The sequence below is a fragment of the Amborella trichopoda genome, chromosome 9 (genome assembly GCF_054954075.1).
Source record: "Amborella trichopoda isolate Santa Cruz 75 chromosome 9, AtrichopodaSantaCruz75HAP2 v2.0, whole genome shotgun sequence".
NCBI classification, from domain to species: Eukaryota; Viridiplantae; Streptophyta; class Magnoliopsida; order Amborellales; family Amborellaceae; genus Amborella; species Amborella trichopoda.
This window is the reverse complement of record NC_142344.1, coordinates 47,108,615-47,127,909: the sequence shown is the minus strand read 5'-3', so window position 1 is coordinate 47,127,909 and position 19,295 is coordinate 47,108,615. Positions and strand designations below refer to the sequence as shown.

The following is a 19,295-nucleotide window of genomic DNA, read 5'->3' as shown; positions in this document are numbered from 1 at the left end:
CCTAAACTGATCTCCAAAGAACATTGCCCATCTTCGAAATTCTCAGTGTTATTCACTATTCTAGAAGAAACTTAGCATCTCCCACAATTGGCAAAGAAAGTTTAAATAGTTGGCAAGCCCAGCTCATAGATCCAATGCCAAAAGGGCATTGCAAGAATAGATGATGCACACTTTGATTATCGGTTTTATAGAAAATGCAAACGGCTTTACTGAGAATGCAAAACATTGACTACGTTGAAGCCCTTCTTCCTTAAATTATCAATGGTAACCAATCTCCCTCCCTTGACATAGAATACACAAGAACAATTGGATTTTTGTAGGAGCATGAATCTTTCGTATCTTGTGTAGCCAGGGATGTAGCGCTCTCCAATGTTGGTCGAACAGTAGGTTGTATGTTGATTTGACTGAGAGCTCCCCCGAGTGGGTAAGATCCCATATGGTGGCATCCTCCTTGTGAGGTGAGATGTAAACATTATGAAACGTCTCCAGCAAATTTTGATAATCATCTACAAATCGATCAGAAACCCTCATGCGCCTATAATGAAAAGACCAAACAAAGTTATTAAAATCACCCCCACTGGCCTCTTTGACAGAAGCTAGGGGGTTGTTGACTTTGGTAAGTACCCCAGGGAATTAAAATCTCAGTACCCCATAGCCCAACGACTTGTCGAACCAAAACAGTATTTGTACTCCATTTACAGCAACCTTCCTGGCATGACTCAAGTAGGTGGGCCTACAATGATCAATACCTCTCCAAATAAAAGAAAGGTTGGACTTGTTCCTTGGACTTTAGAACAACCCAGTAAATATGTCCACCCCATATTTGTCTCTTAATACCTCAACCCAGAAAGCATGTTGTTGTGTTTGTACTCTCCACCACCACTTTGTCAGTAGCCCCGAGTTCATGATATTCAGCCTTCTAACCTAGACCTCCTTCCTTTATAGGTGCGTAGACTCTCTCCCAATTCATAAGATGCAGTTTCTTATTCTTATCAACATCCCTCATAAGAAGTCTCTCATCAGTCCCTCGAGTCTCTTGACAAGTTATAAAGGCATACGGAATAAGGGCATATTATAAATTGGTAGATTGGATAAGGTGGACTTGATTAAAGTATATCTCCCTCCCCTAAAAAGTGTTTTAGCTTTCCACAAGTAACACTTTTTCTGAAATCTTTCTACAATTGGGTTCCAAATTGTTCTTCGAGCCTTAGAATCGGCTAAAGGAATGCCCAAGAACTTACAAGAAACCACAACCCAACAAATCCACCAGCCTTTCAACAAGATAGTCTTGACATCCAATCCAAATCAATTTTCTCTTGCTGAAGTTGACTTTTAAACATGTTGCCAATTCGATATATTTCAAAAAAAAATCCATATATTAGTAACTTCCTTCTCACACGGATCACATAAGATAATAGTATGATCTGCATATTGCATATGAGAAACCAGTAGGGCCTTACTTCCAATCTTCACTCCTAAAATATATCCTTTAGATATTAATCCCTTAGGCATCATACTGAAATATTCATGTAATCAAAGTATACAAAAAAGGCAAGAAGGGGTCGCCTTGTCTAAGCCCTCTAGACGCCTTAAAGAACCCAGTAGCTTTCCCATTAACCACCATTGAGAAATGAGTAGATATCAAGCATCCTTGATTCCACAATCTACATTTTGATCTAAAACCTATGCCTCCCATAATGCTCTATAAAACCTGTTGATCAACTTTGTCGTATATCTTTTCAAAATCGAGCTTACAGATTAAACTAGGCTTCTTCTTTTCTTTGACTATTGAATGAATGCATGCTTGGGCCACCAAAATATTATTTATAATCTGTGTATCTCTCAAGAATGTCGATTGAGGCCCTTGAATTTCTATATGTAATACATGTTGTAATCTGTTTGCTAAAACTTTGACTATTAATTTGTATAAGCTGCCCAGCGAACTTATTGGACAAATATCTTTAACCTCTTAAATCACTACTTTATTTGGTATCAATGCAATAAAGGTGGAACTCATTGTTGTGTTGATCCTGCCCTTCTAGCAAAACTCCTCCATAAGTTGAAATAAATCATCGTTCAATAGCTCTCACCAAGTTTGAAAAAGACCAACAAGAGTCCATATGGTCTTGAGGCTTTGTCCTTGCCCAGTCCAAATACTACTTCTTTAATCTCCTGCAAATCAAATTCTCTCAAACCATAAAACCATATCAGAAAGAATTTTTAAAAAGGAACATTGCTGAGGGAAATATCCAAGTCTTTCTCAGCAATAAATGCCTGTGTGAAGTACTCAATTAAGGCATCTTCCAATTCCACCATGTTATCACAGGCCACTCCTTGAATTTTAAGGTTTTGAATCGAATTCTCTCTCCTCCTTGCATAGCAATGGCATGAAAGAACTTTGTATTTCTATCACATTCCTTTAGCCATCTAACTCTTGATTTCTGTCTCCCATGGATTTTTTTCAGTCTCAAGAGATATCTTAGGGAGGCAATACAACTAGTTCTTTCTATATATGGAGATTATCCCGAGAATTTCTTTTCTAGGAAATGATTTTTTCTTATAGTAACTTAAGAATTCTGGAAATTTGAAATCCTTTGCACCCTTTAATGTGAGTATTTTTCCAAAAAACCTCTACTAATTCTAACAATGATCTATTAGACAACCAAGTAAGTTCAAATCTGAAAGGCGAAACCCCATATGAAAAAACCAAATATATGGAAAAGTAAACGAACACGGCCCGAAGCCACTTTGAGAAGAGATTTGACACTGATTTTTGGAAATCATTTATCAAATTCAGAGCTAACAAGAAATCTATCCAGTCTAGTTAACACTAAATCAGCAGTGCCATGGTTAGACCAAATGTATTAGCCCCACTGGAAGGAAGGTCCACCAATTCGTGCTTTGGAATAAAATTTTCAAAACACCGCATACAAGTTGACATAAGTGGAGAGGAAGATGATTCATTAAGCCATCTAATAATACTAAATCACTAGCAACACAGCAAGGCATATTAAATTGATAAGAAATAGCATAAAGTTCATCAAAAAAATAATAGCCTTTCATCAGGTCTATTAAGTCCCTATATAACCCTTAGACACCAAATGAAATCATCCATAGGGCCTTTAAACAATACATAAGCATGTCTAATAGAAATAAAAAAATCGGCCGCATGCAAAACAGTCAGATCTTCTTCTTGCCTTCTCTTTCTTGGAGAGACCCCATGGGAGAGGGAGAGGGAAGATTTCACATAAGGAAAAATAGAGACGATAATAGGGTTTCAGGAGAGGGAGGGCATATGATAGGCATGGGCAAGAGAATAACCAGATGAAAAGGGAGCAAAGCCCTGCATATTGTCATTCAAAATAATTTGCAATTGAGTGACTTGATTTTTGGATTGCAATTTGGGTGTTTTTTGATAACTGAAAGGAGATAATCAAACGGTTAAAGGGCAAAATAAATATAAAAATTTTATGAGTGTGGTTTGTATAAGGTTTCACAAATAAGGTGCACCTCCAAATTTTATTATCAGATGTAATTTTAGTGTAAAGATTTATTATCAGATGTAATTTTAGTGTAAAGAATTTTTAGGATGGCCTTATAATCCATTTTTATCTCTAAATATAAACTTTTTTTAAATTCTAAAAATAGTTCAAATCAAGTATATCTATAAACATATAAAAACCTTAAAAATAGACGTTCTAGATAATGTTTGGCAAGATGTTTTATTTTTTACTCAAAATCGTTATTTTTTCACATATTCAAACATCTCAATGTCGAGGTGATCAATTAGATAGTTTTCCAGCATCAAAACAACTTTTTCCAATGGATTTTCTACGTTTTAAGGTTGTGACCATAAACTTTTTCCTTTTCTAAACAAATTCAAATTACAATTTGGAGAGGAAATCAAACGGACCCTAATTTTCTAAACAATGTTCATCGCATCTCTAATGCTCGTACGTTGAAGCACAAGAGTATCAACCAACATATTCTATCATTAATCCTCAACTGATGGTTAGGACTTGAGAACATGGGGTGGCAATGGACCTAGACCCGAGGGATAGACCCGGTGCATGGGGTCCAAAAATCAGACCCGGCACGTCGGGTCTAGATCCAAATCTTGGACCCGAACACTCTTCGGGTCAAGGTGCGATAATATTTTTAAAGTCCCAATATATATATTTAAATATAGTTAAAGATATAAATTTTTCAGTACAGTCATTGCAAATGCCCAAACCACCCTTATTTTTTGCTTGAGAATTAGGAATCAATTATAGGTACAGCTAAGTTTCAAGTTATGTTGTACAATAATGTCCCTCAAAGAGTCCCAAACTATTGCTCACCATCTCCTCTATGGTCACAGCTCCTCAACATGCTTCATGCTAAACAGGATATTTGTAAAAATTTAAATACTAAATCTAATAACTCAAGGGGGTTTTGCTAGTAAGAAGATTTAGTGCCAATTGCACAATGGTTTGCGATTTAGAAGAAAAAGAAATTATCACTTGGTTCAAACCAAATTATCATTTGGTTCAAACCAAATTATCATTTGGTTCAAACCATTTAAATGATAGCAAATAGAAGGTTTTAACACCTCAAAATCATTTGTTCGTTCAATTTGAATTGATCATAAGGTGAATCAAAGGTGATTTGCTCATTTTTCAGGCCATAGAATCCCGTAGCTAGATAAAAAATGTTTTATCTGTGGGACCAAGTTGTACATTTTGGTCACGAGCGACCATCATATCTTAAGCCGTTTTTGGTGATTGGAGAAAACTCGAATCAGTGTATTCATGGAAAAGGCAAAGGCTTCTTATTGGGATTATATGCGAGACCGTTTACCGATTGTTCAACAAGGATGTCACAATTGTTTATAACAGTCTCATTTGAAATTTAATAATTTAAGTGTGTCATAAAGTTTGAAAAAAAAAATTGACTCTTGTGTTTGATCAATAAAATAAATGTAAAAAAAAATATAGATCCTCTTCCATTTTAACTTTATACCCATCCTATTCCGCAATATTTTTTATATTATACATAAACTTTAATATTATTTTTTTTTTGTATATACCCCTAGTCAAATGGTCAATATACTTTGACACCAAATTGTCCTTTTTCACTCTCTTCCCTTTTTTTTCTCCCTTTATAGTCACGTGACATTTATCTCTCTTTCTCTCTACCCTCCTTCACTCTTTCTCTCTCTACCCTCCATCACCGTTTCTCTTTATCTCTCTTTCTCTATCATCCCGAACTCTCTTTATTTACCCAAAAGTAGCGGCACTGCTATTTGCCCTCTCCACCAAAATTAGCGGCGCAGCTATCTCCCCTCTCCACCAAAATTAGCGGGCAATCGAGCGAGGCTAGGATCCCAAACTAATGTTTTTGGGCTCTCCGTCTACACCGCTAATACAAAATCTCTCTCAAATGGGTGTTTTTCCCCTTCTTTCTCTAAAATCAGTATCCCAAACTAGTGTTTTTGAACTCTCTGTCAGTGTAGAGATAATTTTTCCTAAATGTAACGACCCAATTTCACATTCAAAAGCCAAGGTTAATTGTGGCTGCCTTATACAAAAAGTCAATGGCTTCATTGTATAATTTTCCCTTCTTATTTAATTTGCTCAAATTTATTTAGGGTATGTTAGGTACGCGTGAAAACACTTTTGTGAAAGTATTTTCACATAAAAAAAAAACTCTCTTATATGACTTGGTGTGAGAGTTTTGTCACATAAAATGGATGTCAATTGGTGCGAAAAAAAATACTTTCACAAAAAATTGATACCAATTGGAGCAATTGGTGTGAAAAAACTTCCATGCCTAGTTATATAAGGGAGTTTTATACGTGAAAATACTTTCACATAAATATTTTTACGCGTACCAAATGCGCTTTTAGAATGTCACGTATTCAAATACAAATAAATAAAGGAGCTATCAAAATACATCCAGCATTTCACTATAATAGTTTAGCCTTTTCAACGATTCTAACTCATAGTCATGTATTTTTTTATGGTATTTTAAAATTAAATGAAAAATATTAAAATATTAAACAAATGATATGTTTTGTTGGCAAATTTGTTAAAAATAAATAAACAAATAAACCATATAAAAGCCATTTGGAAGGTGATAAAAAAAAGATGAGGATTGATGTGAGACGTAAATGAGAAAAGAATCCTTGGGCTAGAAAATGGCTGCTTTGTGGATGCCAACGGTGTGCTCTACAAAACAGGGCAAAAAGCAGCCAACAATGGTTATAGGGTCCACTAACATGCAGCTAAGACTAAGAGGATACTTCCATTCAAGCCTTTTACCAAGGTTGTCTTGGCTTGTCACATGCACAACTAGCTTAGCCTACAAGACAAGAATCCAAACTTTTGCATTCTTTTCTCAATTATGAATAGCTCTTTTTTCTTTTATTTTTGGGTAAATCAATAGGGGTAGAAAAAATTACGTTATACTATTTTACAACGCTGAAATAGGGTAATTGCGCCACATCATGAAGTAAAGGACAATGAAGGAAATCTAGAGGTCTGGAGCACCAAATGGTGGCTTCTGTGAAAATTGTATTCTTCACGAGAACATTGGCCATCATATTAGCCTCACGCTAGACATGGCATATGGATTATGAAAAATTCTCAATACTGAATTCACAATTAGCAGCTTTATAAGTACATATAGATTTTTTTTTTTTCTTTTTTGGGTAAATCAATGGGAGGAGAAGGGCCCCTATTCAGTTTTCATTAATCCAAGATAGAAAAAATTGCATCATACTATTTTACAACTCTGCAATAGGGTAATTGCGCAACATCATGAAATAAGATGAAGGAAATCTGAAGGTCTGAAGTACCAAATGGTAGTTTCCGTAAAAATTGTAGCCTTCTTCGTAAGAACATCGGCCAACATATTAGCCTCACGCTAGACATGGCATATGGACCATGAAAAATTTTGAAGACTGAACTCACAATTAGCAGCTTTATAAATACATATATTATAGGAAAAATATCTCCATACCCCCCATTTTTAAGTTTTATATCTCAATAGACCTAAGATTTCAAAACATATCTTGGGTCATAAAAATTCAAAGTTTTATATCTTTTAACCCCCTAAGCTAATTTTATCCTCTTAAAACTATTTTTTTGCCCTAAGCAAATATAAGAAAGACATATTCTTTTTAAACACCATCATTTCTCTCTCTTCATGTGATTTTCCTCTAAATTTCTCTCTCTACCAATTTTTCCACTCTCTCTCCCCCGTGTCTCTCACTTTCTTTCTTCCCCATTAGAGAGACAAAGCGGGTGAATGTTAGAGAGAGAAATTTGGAGGGAATATATTATGTAAAGAGATGAAGGGTTTAAAATGAACATGTCTTTTTTATATTAATTTGGGCTAAAAAAATAGTTAAAAGTGAGTAAAGTTAATCAGGAAGTTAGGAGATATATTTTGAATCTTTAAATCTATTGAGATATGAAAACCAAAAATAGAGAGTACGATGATATTTCCCTTATATTATATATACATTTATGTTATGTGTAGCAAGAGGAAAATAAAAAGGATGTTGAATTCAGTAGTTGCCATTTTATGTCATGCAAATTTTTTATAGACCCTAAATTTTTTTTTAAAAAAATACGAAATGCTCTATTTATAGGTGAAAATTACAAAAAAAGTCGGTCAACCAGCCTTTTTTTCAAACTTACCCTTTAGTATGAGGACATCCTCAGATCGAATTTTAATTATTATTTTTTAGGGTTTTTGTTAGTAGAGCACTACCCTAAAGCTTGGGCCACTACCCTATAAACAAAAAAAAAAACTAAGAAAAAAAAAAAAGAATTAAATTTTAGATTGAGGATTCCACCTCAAACAGAGGCGTAATCTTGAAAAAAAAAAAAAATGCAAGTTGACCGCTCTTCTTTATAATTTCTACCTGTAAATGGAGCATTTTGTAGTTTAGAAAAAATTTTAAAATGCGTACGTAAATCACTCTTTTTTTTTTTTTGCGGATCAATAGGGAATATAAGGCCCCACCTGTATTAGTGAGAATGGATGCCATTATTTTTAATGGCGACTCAAGTGTTGCTACCACCACGCCCCTAGCCCCACACTGTTATGAGGCAATTTCATTTCAAAGAAATACAATCGAAGACTTTAGATGTTTCTAATGTTTACCATAGAATAATGCATAGGTGGATTGGATGTGCACCGCAAAATGTGAAAAATGTGTGTAAAACGTGTCGAATTTTATTATGGTATATAATTTTGATGCAAAATATTCTTAGATTATCTCAAAATCTATTTTTATATCTAATTATAAAATTTTAATTTTCAAAAATGGTTAAAATCAAGTAGATCTATAAACATATGAAAATCTTGAAAATGAAGGGCGTAGATAATATGTTGTAAAATGCACTATTTCTTAGACTTAAAATCTTTTTATTTTTCATGATCATATACCTCGATGTCGAGATAATCAATCAAAGGGTTTTTCAACATTAAAACTACCTCTTCCGGTGGATTTTTGAGGTGCATCCATAGTTCTACATTATAAGGTTGCATCCTCATATAAACTTTTTCCTTTACTCTAATAAGTAATACAGAAATCAAGACAAAATAGGCCTCTATAGATTGTCCTTTTCAAAAAGCTAAATAGACTTTAGAGAAGATGTTCATGCGCATATTTACTTGTCATTGTCAAGAATTCCTAGTGAAGGAAAATATCAAACACTCGGAGTTTTACTAAAACTCATGAAATTTCTTAGAGAACAATTTTATCTTATTCCATACATCTTGTATCTTGATTTAGATTTTAATGGTTAAAAATAATAGAATAAAGTTGTTTACCTCTTGTACAAGGCCGTCACAAACATACAAAATTATGCTCGTAGTATTTGTATGATCTCAAAAATTGCATATATATTCTTGTTATCCCAATAGTCAATTTTTACAAAAACAAAGTACTTTAAATCTAGACCATCCAATTGATGAATTTCAAGATCTATGCCTTTGTGAACTCAAAACCATTGTTTTCTTTTTCAATATTGTTCATCTAATGATAATAAAGATGTAAAAAAAAATTCAAACGTGAAAAAATCATTTTAAGTCCTACATCTAATATTAAAAAAATGGACGGTTTATGTTAATTAGGCTAAAAAAGTACTTTCTAAGGTATATTTTCAATTTTTATTTTTTTAGTGATTGTTTATTGGAATAAAAAGAGTGTATATTTAAAAATTGGGGTCAAACAAATAGTATTAACTTGATTTTTTAATATTGTTTCATTGTATTACTATACATATGTTCTATGAAATCTTTCTCCTATTTCACATCTGACAGCTAAAAACGATTGTGACATCTTAATATCACAGTAAATAATCTTACAATATACAATCCGTTCAACTATAAAAGGATTAGTTCGGCCACCCATGATTTTGGTTATCTAGCCAATGTTTTTATTTTGCCAGCCAAAAGATAAGTGGAAAGTAGTAGCCACCGGCCATTTTATATTAGGATTCTCTTTGCTTTCCAGGGTGGATTACTACATCTTTCTAAATGTCTTAAAGCAATCGCCTAAGAGAATAATCTTCATATATCAAGTATCCTCAAAAAAGAAATCACTTTTTACAATAAATTAAAATGCCAACCACTCACCACCTAATTTGCCACAAGAAATTTTTTTACCATATATAAGCAACGCCTTCAACTGATTCAAGCGCTTGAGCTGACCATTTGGATTCCACTCCGCGTGGAAATTTAAGATCACAACCGTCCATTGTGTTGGTGGAGCTGGCATCCACATTTCCTCCTTCCTAGTGAGGATAGTATCTTTGCAACCCATAGAATAATCTCGGCAAAAAAAATTAAATTAGATAAACTCTCTATGTACTAGAAAAATCTTATGCTTCAAGATTGAATAGAGACCGTCTAATTTTTTAAAAGAAAAAGTTTATATTAAGCCGATGCTCTAAATAATCAAATTAGAGCCTACATCAAAATTTTCATTACAAGAGGTTGTTTTGATGCCCAAAAATCCTCAAATTGATCATCTCGATATCAAGATGCATGGACATGATAAAAATTGGATTTCAAGTTTTGTAAATAGTATATTTTGTAACACATTTTTGGACCGTTAATTTTCAAGATTTTCAAGTTTTCATAGATCTGTCGATCTACACTATTTTTGAAGCTTTAAACTTTATAAATAAAAATGAAAATATATTTTAAGGCTATCAAAAAGATTTCCAGTATTGAAACTACATTTCATGACACTATTTGAAGGGGGGCTCTAATTTGATTGTTTAGAACCTAGGCTCTATACAAACCACGCCTTTTGTAAATGCTAGATCTAAGTGTTAAAATTCAAATTATTTTCTTTTAAAAATATTCATCTAGTAATTTTTATGTGTTACCCAAAATTTTACACTAAGAAAATTCTCCTAACCAGATGTTTTGAGCGAGAGAGAGGAGTTGTGCAGTATCCTCCCTAGAGAGCATAGTCTGTGCGCTCTGGATGTAGTAGCACGACCAAACAAGGCTTTAACGTGAAAGGAGTGTAACACCTTATACCAATAATTTCATTTTATTTTTGGGAAAAAAGCTTCTCTGAATTGGCAAGTGTTTTTAATTGCGTGTTGGATTGAAGAAGGAATGGCTTAAAATAGAAGAAAAAGAATGATTACACCGCCCAACCAATACCTGACCCTTTCATAGTTAACAATGCGTGACACCAATGCAAATTCTAGAATACTGAATTCCATTATTCTCCAAAGAAACTGATATGCATAGTTGGGTTTAACCCACAAAAACTATTATTTTATAATATTATGTTTATTTGGACAAATAGAGCGGAATAGCAGTTCCTAATTCATGTAACTGATCCTATTAATTCAAAAAAAAAATTAAAATGCTTCTAGGGAGGACTTTTTCAACCTGGAACTTTGAATCCACCCAATAATCATTATATGATTGTTAAAAAAAGAAATAGATTTTGAGTTTTAAAGAACTTAAATCTAACCAATCAAAAACTTGTTTTTTTTATTTTTTTCAGAATTGTAAAGAGTATTAAATTTTGAGTTTTTAAACACTTGGAACTCACAATTTAAAAACTAAAGAATTTCTATTTAATCTTACAACAATTAATTTTTCAGGCAAGCAAAGGCATAATGCACTAAGATTTTTTATTTATTTAAGGTTTTGTGATTGAAAAAGTCGCTTCCCCAAAATTTGAAGGACCTTAAAGGTCTCCTAAACAGAGTACCACCCGTGAGAGTGAACAGAATAAATCCTCCTGCGGGAGCACAGAATTTTTTGAGCCACAGTAGACCCGTGAGAGTGAACCGAATAACTGCTCCTCCGGGAGCACAAAATCTTTTGACCCACACTAGGGTTGACCTGGCCAGTCCCGGTCTGTTCCATGTTCCTTATCCCTATCCGGGCTGGGGCCTAGCCAGAAAAATTAAAAAAAACCAAAAGGACAAAAAGATTAAAACAAAAATGGTTGTATCGGGCCGAAATGGGTCAGGTCCTTCTTACCTTGACCCAGGGCTGGGTCGATCCGGCCAAGCCGGGACACCCCGCCCATTGCCACCCCTACCCACATAGGTCATTAGCCACTCTCTTACCCTATCCAAACTTTGTTTATAAACCCTAAAGCGAACACGAAATGAACCGTATGAAGATTACTTCATTTGGCAATAGGCTTTATATATCGCCTTTCCACTAATCCCAATTAACCACTAATCCCGGCCTTCTCTTATTTAACCCGAGCCCATAAGCAAGCATCACCATTCATTCCCTGTGGCTAGGCAAAATCCGAGCCCACCTCACCTCACCCACCTGACCATGAAAACCCCGAACCCACGAGCCCACTTTCTGAACCTGCTGCCCCTGTTGGTGTGCATGTTTGGTGCCATAGCACAGCTTGGTAGCTGGGAGCTGCTTCAAGAAAATGCAGGCATCTCAGCAATGCACATGGCTCTGTTGAGCAACGGCAAGGTGGTCATGTTTGACAGGACGGACTTCGGGAAGTCGAACCTCTCGTTGCCAGCCGGAAGATGCCGGTCGGATCCTAACGAGCTCGCCCTAACCCTTGATTGCACTGCCCACTCGGCGGAGTACGATCCCGTCGCCAACTCTGTTAGGCCGCTCTTTGTTCAGACTGATGTCTGGTGCTCCTCGGGCGCCATTGCACCTGACGGCCGCCTCATCCAGACTGGGGGCTTCAATGACGGAGACCATGTCGTTAGGGTTTTCCAGCCGTGCGATAATTGTGACTGGGAGGAGTTCCCATCCGGCCTTGCTGCCCGCCGCTGGTATGCCACCAACCAGATCCTCCCGGACGGCAGGATCATCGTTATCGGCGGTCGTCGACAATACAATTACGAGTTCTACCCCAAGTCTGAGATGACTGCTGCAACCTTTCTCTTTCGATTCCTGGCTGAAACCAAGGATGCCAATGAGAACAACCTCTACCCTTTCGTCCACCTGAGCACAGACGGGAACCTCTTCGTGTTTGCCAACAATCGTTCCGTCCTCCTCGACTATGGCGGAAACCGCATCGTTAAGGTATTCCCGACAATGCCCGGAGGGGACCCCCGAAACTACCCGAGCTCAGGCTCCTCAACCCTCCTACCCTTGCGAATCTCACCGGAATTATCAGCTATCCCGGTGGAGGTGCTGGTGTGCGGTGGCGCGCCAACTGGTTCGTATGATCAGGCAAGGGAGGGGCAGTTCGTCCAAGCATTAGATACATGTGGGAGAATAAGAATCACCGACCCGTCCCCGCAATGGCAAATCGAAACCATGCCAGTGGCGAGGGTCATGGGCGACATGGTACTGCTGCCCACCGGAGACGTGCTCATAATCAACGGTGCCTCTGCAGGAACCGCAGGATGGGAATTTGGCCGGAATCCTGTGCTCTCCCCAGTCCTGTACAACCCGGTTGCCCCATCCAGTGCTCGGTTCCGAACCCTAGCCTCGACACAAGTGCCTCGAGTCTACCACTCCACCGCAATCCTGCTACCCGATGGACGCATTCTAGTCGGCGGCAGCAACCCTCATGTGTACTATAACTTCTCCGGTGTGCTTTTCCCGACGGAACTAAGGCTAGAGTCATTCTCTCCGCCATATCTGAGCCCGCAATTCTCCAGACTCCGGCCAAATATCATTTTTCCTGCTAGCAATCCGGCAACTATAAGGTTTGGACAACAGTTTCAGGTGAGGTTCTCTGTGGAGTCTATGGTGGGTGCAGAGGGAATCACTGTAACAATGGTGGCTCCTTCTTTTACAACTCATTCCTTTTCCATGAACCAGAGGCTTTTGGTTCTTCAAAATACGATGCTTACTGTTTTGTCTCCTAACGTTTATCAAGCGAACACAGTTGCTCCACAATCACCATTATTGGCACCCCCGGGGTACTACCTTATATTTGTGGTCCATCAAGGTGTACCCAGTTCTGCCATATGGTCCCGCATCTCAGCCTGAATTACAAAATTCAGCATGCTTACCATTTTTTTTAGGCCAATTTTGTTGTAATTTTATTTACACATATGGTTTGCATAATGTTACAACCTTGAATAATCAAAGTAATATGCACCTCAAAATTTTATCATAAGATGTAATTTGAGCATAGCCTTAAAATCTATTTTTCTCTCTGCCAAAAAATTTTTAAACTCGAAAAATAGTTCAAATTAAGCATATCTATAAATGCATGAAAATCTTGAAGATAGTCAATCCAGATAATATGTTGCAAGATGTAATATTTTTAGGATTTGAAATCTCTTTTTTATCCCTATCCATACATCTTATGTCAAGATGATCAATTAGCCTGTTTTCTAATATTAAAATAACTTTTTCCAATAGATTTGAGGTGCACCTTAATTCTACACTACAAGGTGTCAACCTTAAACCTTTTTTCTTTATTTACTTTACTCTTTTGGTTGTTTGATGAGATTTAAAGGCATTTCCTCACATGGGGTTTGGATATTTCATGCAGAGGAAATGAGCGTTAGAGATCCAGTGTGCCCTGAATGGACGGTTAGATTGAGCTTATAACAGTTTGCCTCTTAAAAATCTGAACCGCCCATAACTCACGTGCTTTCTAATGCACAATAACAGTTGGTTTTTTTTTTTTTTTTTTTTGTTACTGTTATTTCCTGAATTGATCACGAGATCGTGCCAATGCTTATAAATGTCACGGGCACGCAACTTTAGATTGGATTTCAGCCTCAAACCTGCGCCTGTCCCCCCTCACTTTTGTTTGGTATATTTATAAACAATTTTGTCCAAAGTTTAATGCTCCCGCAGGTGCAGGATCCTTCGGGTTAAAACCCCATCTATTGGAATTTAGAAGACACCAGATTTCGAGGATGTCTCTCAAAACCAATAAAAATAAAATAATTTTGAATTGTATTTCTAGCTGAAAAATAACAACCCATGTTTTGAATTACATTTCGGGCTGAAAAATAGCACCCTAAAATTGAACAAAGATACTCTAGTTTGATTTAACTCGTTTGAAACCTAGTGGAAGTTGTACTTTAAAAAAATACTGATTCAGTGATTCTAAGTTGATACACTAATGTTATATAGATAAAATAACTCGGTGGAGGTCTTTTAGCCTAGGGATTAAGTGTACAGTATGCTCCAGCGAGAGCACACTACACATGCTCGTAACCCTCCGGCCACCGATCTCTTGTTCTGTTTATGTAATGCCTTTTATTGTTTATATCCATGTACTTTTAAAAAAAAAGAAACTTTAAGCAAGTTTCATTGAGATGATGAAGAAGTAGAATAGTGAAGAAAAGAAGGACAAAGAAAAGAAGGGGAAAACAGCAACCCTAGAAATAAAGCCTAGAGTTGGTGTATACAGGAAGTTGAGGTACAGTGGCCCCTTTGGCTAATCTCTCAGCATCGTCATTGCGCTCCCAGTATGTATGGATGAAGATCAGCACCAAGGGAGGTGCTTGGAATCCTTATACCAAGTTGTCACATTAGTTGTCACCTTCAACAATGACGTGCTGTTGGAATAGTTGGCAATGAGGTTGATGTAAACAAAGGAGTCATAGAATAATAAAAAAGCAATCTCTCTTCTCATGGATGTAGGCAAAAACGTCGAACCATGTAATTCTTTTCTTCTTTTTAATTTTCTCAACATTGTATCAGAACGCAAGAAAACCTTCGGTCAAAAGTTTCCTTGCCCTCCATTGAGTCGAGAGTAGACGCGAGGGTTGTGCATCTTAGCAATAGCTTTATAAAAACCAGCCGCAGTTGCTCATCAAAAAGCTTGCAAGCGGATTACCTTTCCTTGCTCTTTCTATCGCTTCTTTTTCATCCATGTGGAGACATTCCTTTTCTTTCCTTTTTTTGCCGTATGTTCTATTACTATTATTCATGCCATTGGTACACATCTCATTGTGGACGAGGTTTGCAGGGATATTTGCTTAACCAAGTCATTGTAACCAAATTGATTGGGCACGAAGTTTGCTTCCCAAATCTCTGTGGGTTTAATTTTTTCGATTTGCTTCTCAAATCTCAGTGCGTGTGTGCAGTTAAATCTTCTCTAAGAAAGCAAAAGCTTGTCACTTTTCATCTAAGAGAAAAAAAATCTGAAGACGAATTAGTGGCCTGTTTTGTTTTTGCAGCAGGTTTCCTTTGGCTTTGTTGTGGCAACACTCTTGACCACGTTTTCAATCCTTAAGCGCTACAGGTCAATTCTTCAGCTACGGTTTTTTTTTATCTTACTTGTGTGCCTTTGCCAAGGTCAGTAATTTTGTTTGGGCATCCATTTTTTTTTTTCTCTTCATGGCTGAAAATTCAAATTCAAATGAATCCAACCCAAATTTAAAAATTACTTCAGAACTTTTAAAGGGTGGGAACAATTATGTTTTTTGGTCCAATTCTGCATAAATATTTATTAATAGAAACGGAAAGTTGCCTTACCTAACTGGGTCAAAAAAGAAGGCTCCAAACAAAAATGACTCTATTTATGAAGAATGGCAAACAAACAATGACCTCATAAGGTCTTAGTTGGTGAATTCTATGGAAAGAAAATTAGCCACAAGGCTTCAGTTTCTTCATACTGCTAATGCCATTTGGAATAAAGTCAGAGAATTACATGGCAATTTAAATAATGCTTCCAAGATATATCAAATTAGACAAGAGATTATGCATTTAAAAAAGGGGGAACAATCTGTTGGATAATTAATTGGGACTGTGAGTGGCTTGTATGATGAACTTGATTATTATATGCCTACTACAACTGATGTGAACACTCTTGAAACTCATAAGGACCAAGAAATGACCTTTTCCTTGCTTTCAGCTTTGGGTCCTGAGTATGAAAGTGTCAGGAGTCAGGTACTCATAACACCTACCATGTTAAATTTTAGCACTGTTTGTTTCATTCTTTCTAGAGAAGAGACATGACGAGCTACAATGTCAGATGATGCTAAAGATAAAACTGATGTATCTGATCACTCTGCCTTGAAATCTGAAAATATTGAAGTGTCTCGAAAAGCCTTACCATCTAAGAATACTTCTTCTTATAGCAAAGGGCGGAACGGAAATGACACTCAACAGAAAATTGTTGGAAATTACATCCAAAAAAGAAAAGACAATTCCAAGAAAAAAAGAATATGGCCAATCAGGCAGAGAACAATACTCAATAAACCCCTAAGAAATTGGCTCAACTCCTTCAAAATGTTGGTAAGGCTTTCGTTGCATCTAATTCCCAAAGCTCCGGCAGTGAGCTAGGTAACTCTTCTTTACTTTCGCATTTTTTATCTTCCTGGATTATTGATTCCGGTACCACTGACCATATGACATGATCTAAACAAGTTTTAACTCAATATCATGCCTCTCAAAAAAATGCTCATGTTACTATTGCTAATGGGTCCATGATTTCTATTAAAGGAAGTGGAAAAACAACATTTTTTCACAATCATCCTAGTACTAATATTACGCACTTACCTGATTTCTCATCGTGCCTCTTTTCTGTTAGCAAAATTACATAAAATCTTAATTGCAATGTTATTTTTTCTCCTATCAATGTCTTGTTTCAAGATCGGGCCACGGGGAAGATGATTGGTGAGGGTCCGTTGGAACGAGTTCTTTACATATTGGATGTCCATTCAAAGACATTCATTCTAATAATAATAAGGTAACAGAGAGTCAGTTGTGGCATTAGCGTTTTGGTCATCCATCAGATACAATACTGATAGTTCTCTTTCCTCATTTGCATTTGGACAGTGAAAGTTGTGGTGTTTGTCGGTTTGCTAAACAGACTCGTTTGCCTATTTAGACTTCAAGTAGGATTTCCTCAACTTCTTTTAATCTGGTTCATTCTTATGTTTGGGGACCTGCACCTGTCCCCTCATATCAAGGATACCATCATTTTTTAACGTTTATTGATGATCTCTCAAGAACTACTTGGGTCTATCTTTTGCAAACTAGAGATCAAGTTTTCCCAACTTTTCGGTAATTCTATAAGATAATTGAAACTCAATATGGGACTCGAATCAAAATTTTACAATCTGATAATGGATCAGAATATGTTAATCATACTTTTTCTAAAAAATTTAAAGAAAATGGGATCCTTCATCAAACCTCATGTGTGGGCACCCCACAACGAAATCAGATAGTTGAACGAAAAAATAGACTTCTTTTAGAGATTGCCAGATCCCCCTAATGTTTCAATCTAATGTCCCAAAATGCTTTTGGAGTGATGCCGTGTTAACAGCCTACTACCTCATTAATAGACAGCCTAATAAATTTTTACAAGAAAAAACTCCTATTAAAATGCTAACAAAGAAGAAGAGCTCGTTATCTCACTTGAAGGTGTTTGGGTGTGTTTGTTATGTGCACAATCCTAGATTTGACAAACTTAGTCCTAAGGTACAAAAATGTATGTTCTTTGGCTATTCTCCTACAAAGGAGCCTTATAAATGTTATGATAATACGGAGAAGCATTTAATTATTTTTCACAATGTTATTTTTCAAGAAAACGAATCTAATTTTCCTCAAACCCAAACTGATGAGAAAAATAAGCTTGAAGAGGTGAATTATATTATGCCTCTTGTCACCAATGATGACTATGTTAAAACCGATACTAATCATGAAGGAACCAATTATGAAAGACACACTCAAGAAGAAGAACAACCTCAGGCCACCGACTCTTATACAATGGCTCCTCAACTGACCCCTCTCATGGTGCCCATATTGACTTTAATTGCCTTCGTCAAACCATTCGACCTCCAAGTAAGTTTTAAGATTTTCAAACTTACCAAGTTTCTTCAAACTATCACATTCCAAAGGTTTTAGATTATTCTAGAATCTCTAAAGAACACCATTGTTACATTAGCTCTATTTCTGTCAATCGGGAACCTACTAGCTTTCAAGAGGCATTTTCTCACCTTGTGTGGAAAAAGGCAATGAAAGAAGAGCTCATTGCTCTTGATAAAAATCACACATGGGAACTTGTCAAATTATCACAAAAAAAAAAAGGTTGTTAAAAATAAATGGACATATAAAATAAAGTACAATAGTAATGGTACAATTGAGAGATACAAGGTAAGGTTGGTTGTTAAGTGGTTTACTCAAACGTATAGAGAGGAATACAAGAAAACATTCGCTCCTGTTGTTAAAATGGATAATGTTAGAGTTCTGCTCTACATTGCAACCAACCTTTGGCCATTGCACCAACTTGATGTTAAAAATATGTTTCTTCAAGGGGATCTTGAAGAAGAAGTTTATATGAAAATTCCCAAAGGTCATCCAAAGGAAAACTCAAATGTGGTTTGCAAGCTAAGAAAAGATATTTGCGGCCAGAAGCAATCACCAAGAGCCTAGTATGCCAAATTGAGTTTTGCACTTATTTCTCATGGTTTCTCTAAGAGTATTGCTGACTCCTCTATCTTTGTAAAAATTGGAAAACAAGGCAAAGTTGTTATTCTTGTTTATGTGGATGACATCATAATCACTGGAAGTGATGTTCAAGAAATTTTTCTCATTAAGAAATATCTTCATCATGTTTTTTATCTAAATGACCTAGGGGAATTGAAGTATTTTTTGGGTATTGAAGTTGCATACTCAAAAAGGTGCACTTTCCTGGCTCAAAGAAAATATACTTTGGATTTGCTAAAGGAAACTGGTAAATTTGACGCTCGTTCTATTGAAACACTAGTTGAAATAAATCAGAAATTAACTCTTGAAGATGGAGAACCAATCGAAGATATTTCAACATATCAACGACTTGTGGGAAAATTAATTTATCTAACTATCACTAAACCTGACATCACTCATGCTGTGAGTCTAGTTAGTCA

General features: G+C 36.2%; 1 protein-coding gene across 1 annotated transcript; it reads left to right on the top strand.

Annotated features, from left to right (window-relative positions):
• The first annotated feature begins 10,565 nt into the window (after window positions 1-10,565).
• LOC18428720 (glyoxal oxidase-related protein) lies at window positions 10,566-13,591 on the top strand. The gene has a single exon (XM_006838018.4). It carries the CDS (start codon window positions 11,824-11,826, stop codon window positions 13,462-13,464), a length of 1,641 nt encoding a protein of 546 aa, XP_006838081.3. The 5' UTR covers window positions 10,566-11,823; the 3' UTR covers window positions 13,465-13,591.
• Window positions 13,592-19,295: the final 5,704 nt, after the last annotated feature.

What these genes read in the sequence shown, in the direction of transcription:
- LOC18428720 (XM_006838018.4), top strand. Translation starts at nt 11,824, where the DNA reads ATGAAAACCCCGAACCCACGAGCCCACTTTCTGAACCTGCTGCCCCTG.